This window comes from Apodemus sylvaticus, chromosome 8 (assembly GCF_947179515.1).
Source record: "Apodemus sylvaticus chromosome 8, mApoSyl1.1, whole genome shotgun sequence".
Classification (NCBI taxonomy): Eukaryota; Metazoa; Chordata; class Mammalia; order Rodentia; family Muridae; genus Apodemus; species Apodemus sylvaticus.
Window position 1 is genome coordinate 95,418,296 of NC_067479.1, and position 20,856 is coordinate 95,439,151.

Below are 20,856 nucleotides of genomic sequence, written 5' to 3' on the forward strand. Positions count from 1 at the left end.
TAAAACATATACAATAAAACTACAAAATACATTATATTAAACAGAGACAAACTGAGACTACTTCCTCTAAAATCAAGAACAAGACATAAGAATTCCTATTCTCCCCTCTCTTATTTGATACAGTTTTAGCTACAGCAAAAGAAAGACACAAACAAGATGGATAAAAATAAGAAGGAAGAAGTCAAACTATTTTTTAACTATATATGCAATGATCCTTGACTTTAAAAACCTAAAGTTTACTAGAAAACTCTTGAGATCTAATAAACACAAATACAAACTACAGAATACAAAAACCAACCTACAAAAATATCCCAGTAGTCTTTATATACTCCAACTATGTACTCTTAGAAAAATAAATTGTTTTACAGATTACATAAACAAATCATTAAACACATTATCATATTGAATATATTAAAGGAACAGAATCATATAGAACCACCAAAGAGCAAAACTCATCAAGTAATCCTGGAGTAAGAACTTGCTGGGAGCGTTCTTTATATATGTGGACCAGTGTTACCTTTCCACAACCTGACCCAAACTGAACTACAGTGATAGACAACCTGGCACTGTCTAAAAACACAAAGACCAATAGAAAGGAAGACCTGGGAATGAAACAACAAAGCTATGCCCACTTAATTTTGACAATGGAAACAAATAGCACATACTTGAAAACAGTTTATTCAACAAATGGTGCTCTCATAACTGGGTATCTTATTTGCAGAAGAATGAACTCAGATTATAATTTTCCCCTTGTAAAAAAATAAGTTAAAAATGGATGAAATTCCTTAATTTAAACCCGAAGCACTGAAATAAAACAGGTGATACCTGTCAAGCTACTAGGTTCAGAGAGACCTTTCTGATTAGAACAAGATCAGCACAGAACTAGCCTCATGTATCAATGGATGAGATTATATGAAATCTTAACTATTAGCAACACAAACTATCAGTATGGGAAACAACCCATAAAATAGGGGAAAATCTTTTCAGGTATACATTACACAAGGGACTAATATTCAGAATTTACAAAGAACTGAAGATATTAGACACCAAGGAAACAAAACTGCCAATTAACAAATGGACATTGAACAATTTCCAAAAAGAAGGGCTCGAGAAATGGCTCAGTAGTTAAAATCACTTGACTGCTCTTCCAGAGGTCCTGAGTTTAAATCCCAGCAACCACAGGGTGGCTCGTAATCATCTATCATGGGATCATATTGCCTCTTCAGGTGTGTATGAACAAACAGCACTATATATATAAAATACATGGATAAATCAATCTTTAAAATACTAAGAAGAGAAACACAAATGGTCAGTACCTGATTTAAAAAAAGTGTCCAATATTTCTAACCATCAGGCAAATACAAATTAAAACTACTCTTACCCAATTCAGAATGCCCTAACATCAAGAAATCTAAGAACAGGGCTGTGGAGAGATGAATCAGAAGAGACCCGGGTTTAGTTCTGAGCACCCACACGGCAGGTTACAATCATCTCTAACTCCAGTTTCAGGGGACTAAGGGCTCGCTCTGGTCTGGCTCTGCAGGCAAAACACTCAAGACACATTAAATCAAAGTAAATAATTCAAATGAAAGAAAAGAAAAGAAATCTGACACGATAGAACATAACTAAAACCATTTTGTGTAAAACCATTCTGTGTAACATTGAAAAATGTAATGTTTGCGAGAGGTGTTAAGCAGCCAGCTAAAAGGTTCTCTGATATGTTAGTAAACCAACCCTAAGCTGTGAGCCCTGACAGTATAAAGCTAATGTCCCATAGAACCATTCAGAAACTGGAACTTTGGAGATAGCCCCCAGGTCTTACTGCTCAGGGGATTTCAAGACACTGTACTGATCCCCATCTACAAAGACACTTTGAGCCTGGCTACTGTGTAACTCTGGCTCTCTTAGAACAAATTACCTACACAGTTGCCAAGTTCATCCAGGCCTGCCTGTCTGAGCTAGTGGCTGACTGATTCTCTTAATGACCTTCTGAAGCTTCCAACAGTGGCATTCTCTAGATCTAACACAGCTGAAGGACCTCCCTGCAGATGCCAATCAAGCTCACAGCTCACTGGCTCTGCTTGTCAGTCAACAAATGTTAGGGAGAATGTGAAGAAGGAGGAACACATTCACAACTGGTGGAGATGAAAATTAATACTTCCATTATAGAAATTATTTTGGAGAGTCCTTAAAAAAATTAAAAATAGAACTACTATATGACTCAGCTTTACTCCTGGGCATACATAAAGAACTCACCCCTATCACTTATAGGACATAAAGTTCAAGTCTTGCAGAACTGCTGCTCCTTAGTGCTCTTCTCTGGGAGAAAGCAGATACTAACTGACAACCAGTCTTTTCGAGATTGCTGTAAGATAACTAACGCACAGAGATAACATTAAAGTGTGAATAGCTATTAAGTTACAAGGTTTCAAGCATTTCTAAATGAAAGACTACAGTTTATGGCATAAGCATGATTGTTAGTCTTTGAAATAAATAACAATGTAGAAATATAGGAAACAACACTAGTATTTAATAGGGTTGGTAAAAAGATATGCTCAGAAATGTATTAACATCTGAGAAGACAGGGAGTAAACCAGACACACTGAGGCCTATGACCCCACAATTCCATTACAGTTAGAGAAAATAAACAGACCTATTCAAGAATGTTGTCTTAGGGTTTCTACTGCTGTGATAAAGCACCATAACCAAAAGCAACTTAGTGAGGAAAAGATTTATTTCATTTTATAGCTTATCATGAAAGAAGTCAGGGCAGAAACTCAAGGCTAAAGCTGGAGGCAAGAATTGAAACAGATGCCACGCAGAAGTGCATGTTACTGGCTGGCTCTTCTCAGCTCAGTGCTCTTTCTTATACAATCCAAGATCACCTGCCAAGGGAGGGCCCTCCCTCCCACATCAATCAATAAACAAGACAACGCCCACAGACTTGCCTACAGGCCAAAATCTTAATAGAGCCATTTTCTCAATGAAGATTCTCTCTTCTGGAGCTGGGGAGACGGCTGAGAAATTAAGAGTGCTGGTTGCTCTTGCAAAGGCCTTGGGGTCAATTCACAAGACCCACAGCAGCTTACAAACATTTATAACTCCAGAAGATCTGTCACTCCTTCCATGGGCACTCAGCATGTATGTGGTACACAGACATACATGCAGGCAAAACACCCATACACATGGAAAACAAAAACAAACAAACAAACAAACAAAACACACCAAACTGGTATGGTGGTATACACCATCCATCATCCTGGCACTTGGGAGGATGAGATGAGGCAGGAGGGTCAGGAGTTTGATGTCAGCCTACATTATGGAGTTTAAATCCCAGCAACCACCGGGGGCTCATATTCATCTATCATGGGAGTAAGAGCCTGTCTCCAAAAAACAAAACAAAACAACTCTTCTTAGATGACTAGCTTGTGCTAATTTGAATAAACCAACCAACCAACCAACCCAAACCCAATCAGGACAAATGCAATTACCATAATGCATATACAACACATAGGACTATAAACAGGAAAAGTCTTTTTCCATGTGAGAAGACTCACATTCTTTAAGGTAATACTTTTGAGTCTGCTGCAATGGGCATCAAGGCTGAAGAAATGGCACAGTGTTGATAAGGTACAAGGGTGTGGATCCAGGTTTGGATCTTCCGAACCCTTGTTTAAAAAAAAAAAAAAAAAAGGCCAGGTAGGTGTAGTAGCTGCCTATAATCCCCGCACTTTGGAAGCAGAAACAGGAAATACCCAGGGCAGCTAGCTTAGCCTGAGTTGGTGAAGTTCAGCAAAAGACCTTGTTTCAGTGAATAAAGTGGATTGTGAACAGGAAAAACATCTGATGTTAACTCTGGTGGGCCCCACCCCCATGTACATACAAATGCAAGCACACTCAATATATCTGTGTGCCCAAACAGATGTAAACACGCATGAGGACACACATACACCATTCATAAAAATGTACTTAAAAGTAATATTCCTGAAATTCAACTTCAATGTTGAAATTAATCATTCTACAATACTGATGACATTGTGATAAGCAGAGCCTTGGGTTAGGGCATTATGAACCGGTAAAGAAAAGACCGAAAGAGGATTAGTGTTAGAAAACACTTTCTTGTGAAGGAGGGGCAGAAATAAGGCTGTCTACTCATTTACTTCAGACTCTCTTAAGAATCTGACACACAAAAGAAGAAATGTAACAATTAGCTTAGTTTGTACAAATTTTGAAGTAAAATGACTGGTCTAGGTATTATAGTAGTTTTTTTTTTTAATAGTATAGTATAGTATAGTATAGTATAGTATGTTTTCTTTGGTTAAAAAATGCAGTTTTAAGTTGGACACATGCAGACCTACTTAGTGCTTCTTTATATACATTCACTAAGAGAAATGTCATACCTCACTACAAGATGCAACTGCTCTGTGTAAAGGTGTCAACCATTTGCTGTCTTTGGCATTAACTCTAGCTCCTGCAACAAGAAGAAAAAAATAATTGAAATATTTTACATGAAGTATTTTTTTACATAAACCTAGTTATGTAGTCCCGAGTGGATAATTAAGAAATTACTTGTATATTTTCTTCTGATATATTACCCTTAAGTTATAAAACAAAATTATTCTTTTAAGTTGATATAATTATCCAAAAGGAATCAGTTCTTTGTATTAAAAAGAAAATAAACAGCATTTTATAGTTAGGCTAGAAAAGCCACCTTTATACAGAGCATATTCAAAATAAAATCAAATCCCCATTTTAAAGTGTTAATCTCAAATATGTAAAAGAAACAAACATAATATTATTCCAAGATGAATTATATATTAACATAAAATCTTTACTGCATTTCTTTACCAATAAATGCATAATTTCATAAAGTAATATAAAGATAACTGTACAGGTATAACTAAAAATACATTGATAAAAAAGGTTATCAAACAAAATAGAATCCAGTGTTTGCAGATATAGGAAAATAAACCAATTTACAAGACTTTCTTGGTTATACCTACAGTTTAAAGAAGGATCTTTTAAAAATCAAATATATGTAATTTAAAAATTAAGTCAGTGGACAAAGGCATCAACAAAATATAAATAGATCTAATAAGATAAAAATATTACATTTTAAAGTTAAAAAAGATGAACCCAATAGAAGAGGCTCATAGTATGAGTGTGCTGTGAGCAGAGAGGAAAAGGCTTTGGCTGTCAACTGGCCATCAGGTCTTGGCCTCTACATCACTTGAGATTTATGCCCCAAACCCCAATTCTTCACTTCCTAGATGATAACAAAAAAAGTATGTTGAATGATCCTTAATAAATTTCCGTAGTTTTAAACTTATGTGTACAAACCAAAGTCAAGTATTACTAAAATTCATACTTCCTAATGCTTACACTGTTTCTGTGTTGTTAAGTGTGAGGGTTCAAGGGATAGATAATCAAGTGGAGTGACTTTATGTTATAGCTCTAATACTTACAGCTACAGAAGAAACCTTCCAAATAATGCTGTGACCCTCTGAATATAAGTGTCTTCATCTATAAAACAGACTTTATAATACCCTGGTACAAAAATTATCATGTAATAATCCAGTGCATATAGCACATATGTTGATGGTAGATTTAGAAGTGCTAACACAAAAACTATAAAACATAAAGAAAACAAAAGCAGCAATTAAAAGTGAGAGTAGTTGAATTCTATAAGCATCAACAGTGACAGTTTCAAAAATGCTGAGACAGAAAGAAGCAAAAACAAAACAAAACAAAAACAAAAAAACAAAACAAAACAAAACAAAAAACTGGTCAAAGGGAGTAGTGTGAGTAGTGTATATATTTAAAAAATCCTCTGCAGTGCTAGGGATTTAACTCAGGACCCTGTCCATGCCACACACGTACTTACCAATAAGGCATACTTCAGACGGCAGTATTTGTGTAGTAAATATTTAGGTAACTAGCTGTCAGTTCTGCAGGCCAAGAATAATAAGGCAGACAAGCTGGCTATAGTGAGGTCAGACTGTTTTAAGTCTGGGTTGAAACATTTGAGATGTTCACTTTTTTTTAAAGACTCAAGTTAGTGAAGGACAATGAGGTCTTTCGTCCTCTCATTTGCCTGCTCAGGAATTCCATGGTTCTCTAGAATCCCTACAGCTTTTTCTACATAAGAACTCATGCCCACATATAGATATACACATAGGAGAAATACAGGCCTGAAGGTACAGACTCAAGACAATTAGAACAGATAGTACCTGGGCCAACAAAGGCAAAAACTGAGCTCTCATAAATACTTTCAGGAAGCCAGCTTTGAAGTAATGACAAGAGAACAGAACCGTGACTGCCAAAAACCAAAAACAAAAAAACAAACCCAAAAACCAAAAACAAACCAAAATACCCCAAAGTGGCTCTCCATGTGCTGAGATAGCTTTGAGAAATAAAATGTAAAAAAGATAAAAGTGAAAAGCAGTAACTATAAATAATGTTTTACCTTTAATTAAAAATAGGAAGAGGTAAGTCCATATTCATATTTGATTAGTATGAATACTGGAACCATAGAGGGATGACAAGATATTAAAAGAGTAGGGACCTGAGTGGTTGGTTGGTTTCTGGGTACACTTAATACTGGGCAGGCATACAGAAGGCTGGTGTGTGTGTGGGGGGGGGGAAGTGGTACAGGGGGGAAGCTACTTCACTGTTATTCTCTAGTACTGTAGTTTCTACAATTTTCTATATATGATAGATAGTAAAAAAATAAATCACACCAAAGAAAAAAATTAAAAGATGGAATGAAAAAATTCCAAAAATTTGGCTCCCAGTACAAACAATAAAAAATGAACCAGGAGTTAGGTAGTTTTTAAGTATTTCTTTAAGATACGGGTATCAGATATATAACTACCTGAAAACAAACTAATTTAATGATACACTAAGGAGATGAAAATTCAAAAGAAAACTCCCGATTCATTCTCTCTTGCTCTGACAGTCTTTTTTCTTTTTCATGTTTAATAAGTCAATGACTACAACAAAGAATCCATTAAAAGTTAACGGAGGGTATCACACTGCTACTGGTAACAAACAATACTAAAAAGAAAGGGCTTGTTCAACGATAGGGCTTTAAACTTCTGCTCATTATCTCTTTTTTGTTTTAGAACACAGCTATCTTTTGTTATATCCTGTGCTTTCTTTAAAAGCACTAATCAAATGTTTTAATTTCTCATAATGTAAAGGTCAATTTATGAAAAAGGTCTCTCTGTTACACACATGCCTTAAATTGTATGTGATCTGCATACTAACAAGCATGACATAGTGATGATGTACATTTTCAAGAACAGTAGCTGACTGTGTTCCTATCAAAGGAAATGAACAATACCAAAAATGATGATATAAGACCTACAAGTACAGCAACACATTTTTATTGTTTGATATTCACAGAGCCTCTTTTGGTAAACTCTGTGAAGGCAATATAGTTCTGGTTTCTATTCTATAAAGAACACTCCTAAAATTAGCCATACATTAATATATGCATTAGACATCAAAGCCATTCTAATAATGTAAGATGGTTCATCAACTAGTCAAGAATATAAAATACTAGCCAAAGAGTTTGAAAAAGGAAGGAAAAAGGGGGGGGGGGCTGGGGAAGAAGAGGACTGTATGCCCTTTAAACATAAACTATCTTTGGGGGGGGGGGACTTCTAACAGCTTCTCATTATCATCACTTGTTCTACACATGACAACAGATAGTCTATGAGCTATAAAGATGCTAAGTCACTGAGAAAGATTAGTCTCTTCACTACATCCCGGTCACTCAAACAGATACTATATGCTAGCAAGCCCATCTCCACTGTTCTGGCTAGGTTATTGGTAGATATTTTGGCAGGAGAAATCACTGCAAGCAAACTGAAGGCAAAGAAGAGAGCCGTTTAAGGAAGAGGGCATTGATTACTATTTTACCTGCTGGGCCATTTCTCTAACCCTCAATACACAGTTCTCAAAGAACTAATAAAGATATTTGTAAAAGAACAAGAAATATAGACACTGACACAGATGGAGTGAAAGCAGGGGGAGGCCTCTGTCTACAACACTCACAAGTCGAGGGAAAAGACACAGCAGAGCCTCTTCTTTTAAGACGAAGTAATCTGCCCATGCCTTCACCTCAGGCTTCTGACCAGAACTGTGAGAAAACAAACTGTTGTTGTTTAAGCTACCTGCTTGATGGTACCCCCCCCCCCCCCACTTAACAGCCCCAGCTAATACACTTATGTTACAAGCTTTTGAGATGTGCACATTTTAGATCTAATCCCAAAAGAAGAAATATCAGATCCCTATTCTGTATTAAGAATTACTTTCTATAAGAGGCCAATGAAATGAATTTTTGAATAATGCTTTCCATGCGTTGAAAAGGTAACTTCCAGCAGTCTGCCAACATATGATTTGAATGGAAGCATTACATTAATAGCGTCTAAACAAAATATCTGTTCTTAATTGATGAGAAATTTTAGTCTTTAGGAGAAACATTCTAGAATAATAAAAAATGTGTGTGTAAATGTTACTCAATGTGAGTAAGAGTGGTAATGAAGAAGGGCAGATACAAAGAAGAGAGGTTCAGATGAGAACAGTTAACGTGAACTGAAAAGCATGTCTAACTCAAGACACTGGCTTTCCACTAAGATAGTACAAGCTTCAGTTGTAAACAATGCTGCTGGTAAGTACTGCCTTAGCATTCTTGTTTTGTAATACTTTCATAGAGCTAAGGGCAGAATAAGATAAAGGAAAAGGCTAATTTTAGTACAGTATTACAGAGATACTGTAAGTACTTGTGATTTTACTCCTTCTAAGACAATTAGTAATTCCAGTGGATCTCAGCATAATTATAGATTGGCTAAGAAAGCTTGGTTATATGAACCAGGTCAAAAATACTATACTTACTTACAAATCTTAGGGCTGCGTCATACAGAAATACTTATGTTCTAATGAATTTAACCATAAATTTTAAAACATTTAATCTTAAAACAAGTCATCAAAAATAAAATAATATGAAGGTACATCACCTTGAATGAGGAGATAGTTACTAGGACTAGCTATGGTGGTCTAATGAGATGTTCCCCATAAGCCTTAGGCATCCTGCCCATGCCTTATTTAAGCTACCTGCTTGATGGTACATGCCCGCCCCCCCACCCCTCTCTGACGACAGCCCAGAATACTTGGTCCCTAGTTGGTAGTAGCCCTGTTAGAAGTTGCCCTGCTGGATGAAGCATTGTTACTGGGGGCAGACTTTGATGTTTCAAAGGCTACACACCATCCCTTCTTTCTGTATGTCGTCTTGGTGATGGTGTTTTATGATAGCAATAGAAAAATAACTAATATAGAAACTCATACCAGAGAGTAGGACACTGCTGTGACAGACTTGGCCAAGCTGCTTTTTGGAGGAACGTGAAGGAATCTGGAACTTTGACCTAGAAAAGTGCTTGAACACTTAAGTGAAGCTTAGTGGGTGCCATCTTTGTAGAAGCCTGGACGACAGTGTGCTCTGAGCTATATGAGGATCAGAGGCCCAGCTCAAGAGATTTCAAAGGGAACAATATTAGCAGCTGGGCTAGTGACCATTCCTGATATTTTTGAAAAAGAATGTGGCTGCTTTTTCTGCTCTTGTTCTAAGAACTTGCCTTACATTAAATTTAAAAGTAATGAACTGATTTCTTTGGTGAAAACTGAAAGATGGCCTAATATTGGTTCTGTTTTTATAGTTATTTGCACCAGTCATTTGTAGATCTACAATGCAAAGGAGCAAATGCAGGAGGAAGAAATACAAAATATACAGTTTTGTACATCACAACATGGCTTGTACTGCAAGAAAGGCTGTAATCGTTAAGACTCTCACCATTAATGAGAGGCCAAATTTGCAGTGGAATAAAGGGAAGGGCAAGGACACCCTTACGGCAAGACCCCACCCAACTAAGCTTTCAACTTGTGAAAAAGCAACAAAAAACGATAGTGGCTCGGAATGTGATTGCAGAGGGCACCATTCATCCCAGGCTTGCAGCTCTAGGTGGCAGTGACAGCCGCAAGGTGCTGGCTTTAGAGTCATGAAGGATGTACAGAAGACAAGCTTCCTCTCCAGCTTAAGAGTCACTGAGGCTAGTTATGCAGCACAGGGGGTCTCTGTATGGAGGCTTGAAGAGAGCTCACTGTCTGAAGCTGTGGAGAGTGAAATCTGGGTTGTGTTGGAGACCCCAAGAGGTAAAGAGTTCCACACTCTGATAGTAGAACCAGGCAGAAGTGGCAGTGGCGGCTGTTGGTAGCAGTGTAATCTTTCAGGTAGAAAAGCTGGAACAGCAGTTCCATCTAAGCACTTTGACATCAGACAAGAGGCTACAGAATCTGGAGTTTGCCTTGCTGGGTTCTGGTCTTGCTTTGGTCTAATATTTCCCCACTATTCCTCTAACCCTCCCTTTAGGAATGTGCATCTTGTGTCATTTATGATTTAAGCAGATAATGTGGTTTTTGATTTTATAGAGGGTTACAGCAGAGAGTGTCTTGAATCTCAGAAGAGACTTAATACTTTAAAGCAGCTTGAGTGTCTGTAAAAGTCTATAGTGTGTGTCCACAGTCTGAAAACCACTATGGAGGGGCTTTAAAGTTATACTAAATGCATTTATTTGCATTCTGAGATGATCAGGAGCTTACGTAGGCTAAGAAGTAGAATGTGGTATTTCAGATGAGATGACCCCCATAAGTCTCCAACACTGGAGTACTTGGTTCCCTAATTTGAGAAAAGCTTAGAAGGTGTGTCCTTGCTGGAAGAGGTGTGTTAATAGGGGCTGGCTTTGAGGTTTTAAAAGCCATGTGGGGGGAAAAACGTGTGGTGTCCAGTGCTCCGTCTCTATTTCCTGTTTGTGGTTTTAGATGTGAGTAGTCCTATTTCAGCCTTAAGTTTGACTCCTGCTCTCATGCTGTGCCCATAATTATGGACCCTACAGGAATCATAAGCCTCCCCCCCCCAAATAAATCCTTCCTTCTCCAAGTTAATAGGTTATGGTGTTTTATCACAGAAATAAAATAGTAACTAACAGACTTCTCTAAACCCAAATATAAGAAATGTCTACCTATTACAGGAACTATATACCCAATGAGCACGGGCACTGACTTAAGGGAAGCTGCTGCAGATACAAGGAAGACGACTGAGTTCTCCAAAAGAATGTTTTTGTCCTAGTGTCAATGTGTTCCTTTCACTTGGCTGTGTGTGTTCTAAAATCCCAAACAATCTTTCAGATGATCTAGAGCTGTCTGGGTTATCTCTTCACAAAAGAACACTGCTAAAGATCATGCAGGCAACCTGGCTAGTTTTCACAAGGTGACAGAGGGTTAACAGCCTACAGCCAACAGATCACTGAAAGAAAACCTATGGACTTGAAGTTCCAACAGTAGACTGTGCTGCTATAAAAACAAAGTGCATTTGGTCTGAAGGAACTCACTTGCACTGTAGTTAGTTATTACACAGCTTGAACTTGGTAGCTAAAGTCATTACTAGAAGTATTCACTTTTAAAAGAAAGACACCGAGTCTGACTCAGCCCTAGCATCTAAAGTTTATTCTAGACATAAAAATTTAATTAAATGGCAAAATGAACCCCTCCATACAAGATCATATAAAATAGCATGTATGTTAAAATAAAAATAGGATTCTTAAAAAAATCCATAGCAGTAGTTGTCAAAAGTCCTATACATTAAAATAAATAAAACTGTACTATTTCTTTTTCTTCCCTTATATTCTTTGTTTACATTCCAAATGTAACTTTCCTGGTTCCCCCCTCCCCATAAGTCCCATAAGTCCTCTTCCCTCTGCAACTGTGCTGTTTCTTACACAACCATTTTCTTATTTTATCTTTTTGTGTATGCTGTGTAGATGCCTGTATGATGTGTGTATATAGCTTGCATTAGAGTACACATATGCATCTGCTATGGTGTGTGTGTGTGTGTGTGTGTGATATGCTTGTAACAGGGTTACTGTTGCTGTTCATTGTCACGAATCACATGTTATAGCTGAGAATTACCTTGAACTTCTGATTCTCCTGCTGCTCTCTTTCTCTCAAGAGCTGGGATTACAGCAACATTTGTACCATCACATCCAATTTATGCAGTGCTGGAGAGCTGAGTATTAAACCCAGGGCTTCCTATATGTTAGACCAATTGAGTTACATACTCAGCCCATAAAGCGTAATTTCTTAAAAAAATTGAGATAAATGCTATTTTCTTTTTGGTGTATGTGTTCCAATATGGGTGCCTATGGTATGGATATGTATGTGGGAGCCAGAAAGCCAATGCTGGCTGTCTTTCTTAGTCATTTCCACCTATTTTTTGAGACAAGGTCTCTCACTGAACCTAGAATTCATTGCTTTTGCTAGGCAGACTGGCTGGCTAGCAAATTCCAGATATCCACCTATCTCTGCTTCCCTAGTACTAACTAGGGTTGCAGGTTTGTACCGCTGCACCTGGATTCTCTCGAGGGTGTTAGAGATCTAAACCCAAGTTCCAGGCTTGCACAATAAGCACTTTACTAACTGAATCATATCCTCAGATCTTTTTTTTTTTTTTTTAAGACATTTAAAGAAAAGTTCTGTTGGCACCAACTTAAATTTCTGTACACAACAGGACTTATTTTTTACTATCTAGTTGCTGGGCCACTATTGCCCTCTTCCTTTGGAGAAGTCACCATTAAAATTAGAATACAGAAATGTATTACAACATTTGTCTCTTTTCTAGTCTTCCTTATTTATGTTTTTCATTTTTCCATAGTAGCAATTATTACCTTTAAACAAACTATAAAATGACTTGTATTTATTGAATTAGAAAGTCTGTAAGGACAGCAGTCTTTGTTCTACTTCTTAAAGTACTTTAAGCACCCAAAACATGGTATATGATCAAAATTTGTAGAGTAAATAAATTGGTTTACTTATGAAAGCAATATTAAGACACAGGTTATGCATCCCATAGTCATTCCAGCTTGACGAACACTCACTACGACAGAACTGAACACCATGAACACATCTCAGGAGCTGCCATACCAGATAAAATAAGCAGTTCAATGATTTCTGCATCACCAAGATAGGCAGCAGCATGCAAAGGAGTTCTCTTTTCATTGTCCTGTGAAAAGATAAAATAGCACTTTTGAAATAATAAAAAAATAAGGTGGTATGAATGAAAGTCAACATTAACTAACAAATTAATATTTCCACAACTCTACCCTGCAAGTCTCACCAACAAAAATCTCGAGTGTTTCACAGCTAAAATAAGTAAAAGCTTTTACAAATGTACTTGGCTATATAACCGTGGCTTGAGCCAAACTGTCTAGTCCTATTTTTAAAATGTCTGAAATGAAACGACTTACAAAAGGTTTCAAGAGGTGATGTCACCATAAATGAAAAATTAACTTTGAAGAAATTTTGTTTCACATGTAAAATTCTTAAAGATATTATGCATGATTATCATCAGCTGATGTGTATGAGGCATATAGAGATTGTAAGTCACATGTTTTGATTCTTGACTCTCATCCTCAAAACAATGTTGGATGGATGGATGGATATTCCCCAAATATTTTTAAAACTCTGAAATCTCACACACTCCGGTCCCAAGAATTTTAGATAAGGGATATCCAACCTATATAAAGTCCATAAAGAATAAATAAAAATTGAAATACAAGGAAACAATTTAAGACTTTACTGATTCATATACTGCATTCGGCATACGCACACACCTGCACACACTCACACACATGCACACACACACACCCATGCAGTTTTTCAAGGCAGGGTTTCACTGTGTGGACCAGAGATATCCACCTGCCTCTGTTTCCCAAGTGCTGGGATTAAAGCTTGACTAAAGATCTTTTCTTTTTTCCAGGACAGGGTTTCTCTGTGTAGCCCTGGCTGTCCTCGAACTCAGAAATCCACCTGCCTCTGCCTCCCAAATGATGGGATTAAAGGCATGAGCCACCATGGCCTGCCTATAAAGATCTTTTATATGCTACTTTTTTGCACCAATACACTTCCACAATTTTAAAACAGTTTAGAATTGTCAGCTAAACACACTAAATACAAACTTCAAATAATCAGATAATTCACTAATCAAAATGTTTCCAAAGGAGTACTCATAGGGAACACAGAAAAGAAATGCCTTTGTGAATTTAAAATTATCCGTTAACACAATATTCGGGGCTGGGCAGTGGTGGCGCGTGCCTTTAATCCCAGCACTTGGGAGGCAGAGGCAGAAAGGCAGAGAGGCAGAGAGGCAGAGGCAGAGGCAGGCGGATTCCTGAGTTCGAGGCCAGCCTAGTCTACAAAGTGAGTTCCAGGATAGACATGACTACACAGAGAAACCCGGTCTCGAAAAAACAAAAAAACAAACAAACAAAAAAACCCAAAACAAAACAACAAAACCCCCACAATATTTGGTTAGTCTTAACATTTATTAGTTTTTACTTTCATACCCAGAATACATGCATGTCTGTTTTAAAGGAGAAAAATACAACTTTTTCCAAATCTTCTTCCAGAAAGGGGAGCTCCGTTAATGTACACCTTTGTGATTTTCTCTCTAATCAAGTGTATTCCAATTGATGAAGTAAGGTACAAAGTAATGTCACCTTAAGAGATTTTTAATTAATATATCACATACAAACTTACAATTGACTATTACTGATAAGGTTTTATTTAAAAAATTATTTAGGGATAATTATTTCAAAATTTACCCTTAATATTGTTCATCAAGGCTTTTGTAATAGATTACATTTTTTTAAATTAACTCTGTCTTTCTTGCCGACTATAGAAAGCATGTTGTAGCTTGCCAATTACCCACATGGCGAGAGGTTATATCTCTAGATTGCCTGAAGTTACTTATACTTAGTGTGGACCAATAGTAGAAGAGTGAAGTCAAACAAGACAGACCTTTGGAGCGCCTCCCCTTTAAAAGGAACTGTCAAGCTGGATGATAGATCTTGTCTTAAAAAACAAAACAAAACCTAGATTATAGCTGGAGTATCTTCCTACTTGCTATAGGCTGAAAGGCAGATTTGAAACTGAGTCAGCTTTGAACATGTACACATAGGCCACTATCACAGCAGACTGTGAATATGATTGTGAATGATCTCAAAAAAAAAAAAAAAAAGCCACCATCTTGGAACAACGACTTGTAGACTATTGAGGAGAAAAAGGCTTGTATAAGGTAGCATATTACTCCAGCCTTCATGTTTTTTTCAGGGGAGGGCTGTTGTATGTGTGGATACAGGGTTATGTATGTGTGCATGTGGAGGCCAGATGCCAACCTCAGGACCATTCATCAAGAACAGTCTGCTTTGTTCAGGGAGCTTTGTTCTGGGAGCCAGGGCTTGCTGACTAGGGCAGGCTGGTTGTCCGGTGACACCCCCCCCCCCCCCCCCGTAACTTGTAACTTTCCGCCTTCCTGGTGCTGATGTTCACGTACCCCACATCCAGCTTTTAAGGGGTCAGATATCAAACTTTGTTCCTCATGCTTGGCTAACAAGCACTTTACCCACTGAGCTATCTCCTCAGCTCAAGATTGTAAAATTCTCTAGTTTGGGACTCTAAATTACTCTAAGAAAAGAACAGTTGAGACTGGGGATTAGAATGGGGAGCCTTAGCAATACTATATAAAAAATACTGTACGGGAGATTAGTTTAGTGCTATTAATGTTAAAAAAGTTAGTGAGCTAATGGTTTTTCTTCTCTATGACCAGAGTTAGAATCTACTGCATCACACTTTTTATTTTAATTTTCATCCCAGGAAATGGGATACATTGAGAGAAATCATACACCAAACAGTTGTTAAAAAGTTCACACAGAATATCTAACAAACACTGAAAGATAAAAATTGACTGAAAGCTGAAGACTAACTTAGAAGTGTGTTTAAAAAGAGCTCGTTGCCTAGGCTTTTTGGTGCTACCATATACACAAACAAATGCTGCTAATGTTAAAATGTGATTAGACCTAGTCAAATAGACAAACATCTCTAATGCAGAAACATGACAGAAAGCACGATGAGACAGAAAGAGTCATCTGTGTCTGAGAGATGCCTGGAATTCTATGACTCAATGCTTGCAATACTATGAAGCTATTTTATGACTCATAGGAACGTAACATTCCTCTATGCAAATCAAAATAAAAGGGAATTAATAATGAAAGAAAAAAATACAGATCTTATTTCACTCTACTACAGTTCAACACTGAAAATTAGGCAATAAAATAGCTAGAAGTCCCTTTAGTAAAATATGGCTTTAAAACGTACATTTTAAAAAATGAATTCCAACCTGCTCATTCAATCACTGTAGGAAGCAAGTGCTGAAAACAATTAGATGTTCCCTAAATGGTTACTTAAATAACAGAACACAAGATGCTCTTAATCAACCTTTAATTAACTCACATGATTAACCAATATTCTTGGCTTCCTGGATCTTCTGAATAACTAGTTTTTACACAAGGTACTTTGACTCAGTTTTCCACTAATGAATCCACACATTTTGATCATACAATGGGGTCTATGTTTGCCAAGGGTAAAATGTGTTAGTAATTTGTATATTTGCAGCTTTTTAAAATAGCATCTTAATAGCTAAATCAGGAATAAAGAAACAAGTATTTCCATGATCCACAGGCTAAATATTATTTTTAAAATTCAATAAAGGGCTAGAAAATTGGAAAAGAGTAAGAAACGGCAACACTAATGCTGCCTGCTTTCATGAAGAGCCAGAATTTTATCCTAGGCTAGTTTTGTTCTAGAGAGTCTCCCTATGTACCACAGGCTGACCTAGAGCTCTTATGTAATCCATGTAGGCCTAAAACTCAAGATTATCCTACCTCTGCTTTCACGGTGAGGAGACTACAGACACGTGCCACCAGGCCTGGCTTAACATGGTCAGTTAAGGGCTTAATTTCTCATACCATTTAAACTCAAAATGGAAGGTACAGATAATATACTGTGGGTATAGTCCAAGAAAAACATTCCTATTGCTAAGTTATATATTATTAATGAAAAACCTTGAGCTTACTTTAAAAAAAAAAAGGCCTAGTGATATATTGGTACATTGAAACGCTTAGTGATCATCAGACTTTCAACATATCTGAGATTACCAGTTAGGCATCTATACAATGCTATACTTATAATTTAAATTAGAAGCAGGGACCATAATAAAGTAAAACTACTTGCCAACAAGCCTGATGACCTGAGTTTAATCCCTGGAACCCAGAAGGTAGAAGAGAACAGACTCTTACCAAGTTGTTCCCTGACCTACACATATGAGCTATGGCACGCACGCACGCACGCACGCACACGCGCGCGCAAACACACACACACACACACACACACAAGGTAGGGATGGAAAACGAGTTACCATGTACTTGTTTTAAAAAATAAAAATAAAGAGGCCAGAGTGACTGACTAGAGCTGTCTGTTGCTCACTGTTGTCAGCCCCAGCCCTTCCCCTTCTTCCAAGAGAAACAGACTACATCAAAGAGTAAGTAATGAATCAAGACTGCAATGGTGTGGGATTGCTGTGGAGCACAAAGTCCCAAATAACTCCACAGAGAAGAGGAAAGCATGTGCCTCCTCCCTGAGATGTTTCCTCCACCATGATTGTCTGACAGCTAAGATGGATTTCTTAAGAAGAAATGAAGAACAAGGTATCAATATCTCTATTGCCCTGTAGGTAACTACACAGATGATTCTTGTGACCCTCATAGGCTCTTTGTTATTTAGAAAGTTGCTTGGAGTTTATGCAACTTTATTACCAGAGTAGGAGCCTATGATATATATTCACAACCATGATCTAATCCAGTATAGCTTGAAGCCATCTTGAAATTAAATCCATTGCTAGAGCATACCCTCTCTTGAGAGATAGTAGCTATGTGTATCTCCATTCTTGAGAGACAGTTGTCACTCCAGTGTGTCTGTATTTGATGCATGGATTTATGTCCAGCAGAAAAGCTAAAACCCTTGTTCCCAAATTCAGTTACCATGCCTAGGGAATACATAGTTTACACAGTGAAAGCCAAAAGAAGCAAGCCTGGCCTTTTCAAGTAGAGGAAAAGCTGTAGCACTACCTTACTGACATATGTATGCAGCCTAGATCACTGATATCAGTACAGACGTTTCCAACAAGAACTACAGCTAAAGAAAACTGCAGAAGTCATACAGGGTTAACCCAGAATCAGTTTACACACCATACACAATAGAAAGGGTAGTAGAAAAATCTCTCTACACAAGGGGGGAAACATAAAACAAGATAGATTACTGCATCAGATGCAGATATCAATTTATGGACAACAGAAACATGTAAAAGTAAAGATGACACCTGTCAAGGAATGCAATCCTTTCCTACTACCTGACCTCAAACCGCCGAGACAAATTCTGAAGAATGATCGTACCGAAGCATGACACAAGCCAAGAAAAAACAAAAAAACAACAAAAACCCTGACAGATAATTTAATGAAATCAGAAAAGCAATTTATGACCTGAATAAAAAATTCAATAGATAAGCAAAACATACACACACACACCCACCCAACAAAACCCCTAAACAAAAAGCTTACAATTGAAACCTTCAATGAATGAAAAATTTAAAATTTAAGAGTCTTAAAAATAGTTATGTCAAGCAGAATTTCTGAATGTGGATAGGTCTTTTAAGTTAGTTTAGTTGGGGGTTTAGGGTAGCAAGAAGAAAACAGACTGTGTGTGTGTGTGTGTGTGTGTTGTCACAGGAGAATAACATTGCACAATAGACGTTTCAGAAGAAAAAGAAGTGAAGTTGTTGGTTCATGCGTGCCCTAGCACTTAGGATACAGAGATGCAGGAACATCAGGAAAAGCCATCCTCACTACATGACACTGTTTCAAACTATCCAAAACAAAATATAGAGGGAAAGATGAAGAAACTGTTTCATTAAATAACATTTAAGACCTTTCTAATAAAGCCAAAAACTTGAGACAAAAATGATGTCTTACATTAACTTGCACTCACACACATAAACACTTAGTATATATCGATTCCTCTCAAAGACAATCCTTCTAACTACTCTGTATTTTTATATGCAAAATTTAACCTTAAATATGTTACAAAGCTTTTAAATGTAAAGAACAAAATTTTAGAAGTCCTCATGAATATGAAATATTATCTTTGACTCAAGTTAGAAAAGATTTCTTGAGTTAGGAAGACTGCTCATGTGATAAACTGCTTACTGTGCAGAAGTGAGTTCAGTCCCTAGAACTCACGGGAGCAGAGTAAAATGTCTAATTGCAATGAAGGTGAGCTGGAAGACAAAGCCAGGCAGATCCCTAGCTCCTACACTAGGCAGTCTGGTTTAGAAGAAAAGATTCAGGTCACTGAGAGATGCTGTCTCAAACAGAAGGTGGGAAGATCCTGAGGAGGACAGCCCCATTCGCAGGAAAGCACGTGTGCACTGACATATATACCTAGCCACACATGTGCTTATCATCCGAGTGTTGAGGGATGCAAGCAAAAGGGATTCTGGGGAATTGCTTAGCCTGTCAATGAGAGATCCTGTCTCAAAGAAAAGGTGCAAAGTTCTCACTGGCTCACACTTAAGGTCCCCTGGTTTCCACGTGCCAGACATGCAATTTCTATGTGTGTACTGCTCCCCTCTCAAGACTACACATTATTAAAAGATTGGGGGAACAAAGCCAACTACTTGTAATCTCAGTATTCAGAAGCAAAGACAATTTTCCTGGGGCTCACTAGCCAAGCACACTAGCCTAACTGGTGAGCTCTAGAACAATGCAATCCTATTTCAAACAAGACTGTTTCTGGCCTTCATATACATTAGGAATGTTTAAGGGGGTGGGGATGGGATGACTTCTTTAACAAGATATCAAATAAACAAAAACCTATACTAAGTTAAGATTAGTACCTCATGTTCAATGACTCCACAAAGAATTAAGGCAACCTGGAGCACAAGAACAGAATTTATAGTATGTACCTCAATGGGGCCTCATTCAGAATATGAAAAGCTACTGCAAATCAGAGAAAACTAAAAAGAAAGATGACAAGGGGTTGAAAGGGCTGGCTCTGGGTGCAGGTCAAAAGAAACCCATTCAAAGCAGCGCAACATTTTCATAGACACAACACAACACATTATTATATAATTTGGCATACCCCTTTTAACCTTAGCTCGCAGAAGACAGAGGCAAGGGGGATCTCTGAGTTTAAAGCCAACCTGGTTTACATAGTGTGTTCCAGGGCATCAAGGGCTATACAGAGAGACTCTGTCTACAAAAACCAAAACAAACAAAAAAGAAACAGTAACAGAATGTTAATACTTTATACAGTAGCCTATTAAGTGTGCAGAAGCTTCATTTCTGAAAAAAGACATAACCTTAATTAAAAACACTTTATAGCTTAAGGATGCTGATGGTTGCTTGAGCTACTGAAAACACTGTAAACTGACTTGCTTAATTTAGAGTTCTTATATTATTTTAATGTGGAAAAAGCACTGTATTTGCAAAATTCAATACAATGAGGCATGCTTGTACAATTGATTCATCTAATTTCATTATGTAACATTAATTTTCAAAATTGTTAGTGGGACTCTTCCATGTGTAACCCAGCAGTCAATGAAAAGCCATTTTTCCTGTAAATTTTGGTTTTGAGGCATGGTCTCAGTCTGTAGCGCAGGCTGTTTTCAAATTTGTGTACAATTTTCCTGGCCCTCCCCTTTCGAGGGTTGTAGTTACAGGTATAAGCCAAGACAGTAGACCTTGGCACTGCTTTAATCTATGAGGGCTTTACTCAGCTAAATTTGTCATAAATTTAAAGCTTTCCTTTTTCTCTTTCTTTACTAAAGACAGAATCTTGGGTTGTAACCCAGGC

The 20,856-nt window shown here is 37.4% G+C and overlaps 1 protein-coding gene across 7 annotated transcripts in view; it reads right to left on the bottom strand.

The window, feature by feature from the left end:
- The window catches only part of Ankrd28 (ankyrin repeat domain 28), a 133,985-nt gene that overhangs the window by 50,988 nt on the left and 62,141 nt on the right, over positions 1-20,856 (bottom strand). For 5 of the 7 annotated variants that reach the window (XM_052190097.1, XM_052190102.1, XM_052190096.1 and 2 more), the window contains 2 exons: positions 13,036-13,114; positions 4,401-4,471 (listed from right to left, as the gene is read on the bottom strand). In XM_052190097.1, the coding sequence (XP_052046057.1) occupies positions 4,401-4,471; positions 13,036-13,114 (150 nt within the window). The remainder of the gene's footprint in view (positions 1-4,400; positions 4,472-13,035; positions 13,115-20,856) is intronic. The other 2 variants (XM_052190099.1, XM_052190098.1) reach the window with 1 other exon arrangement.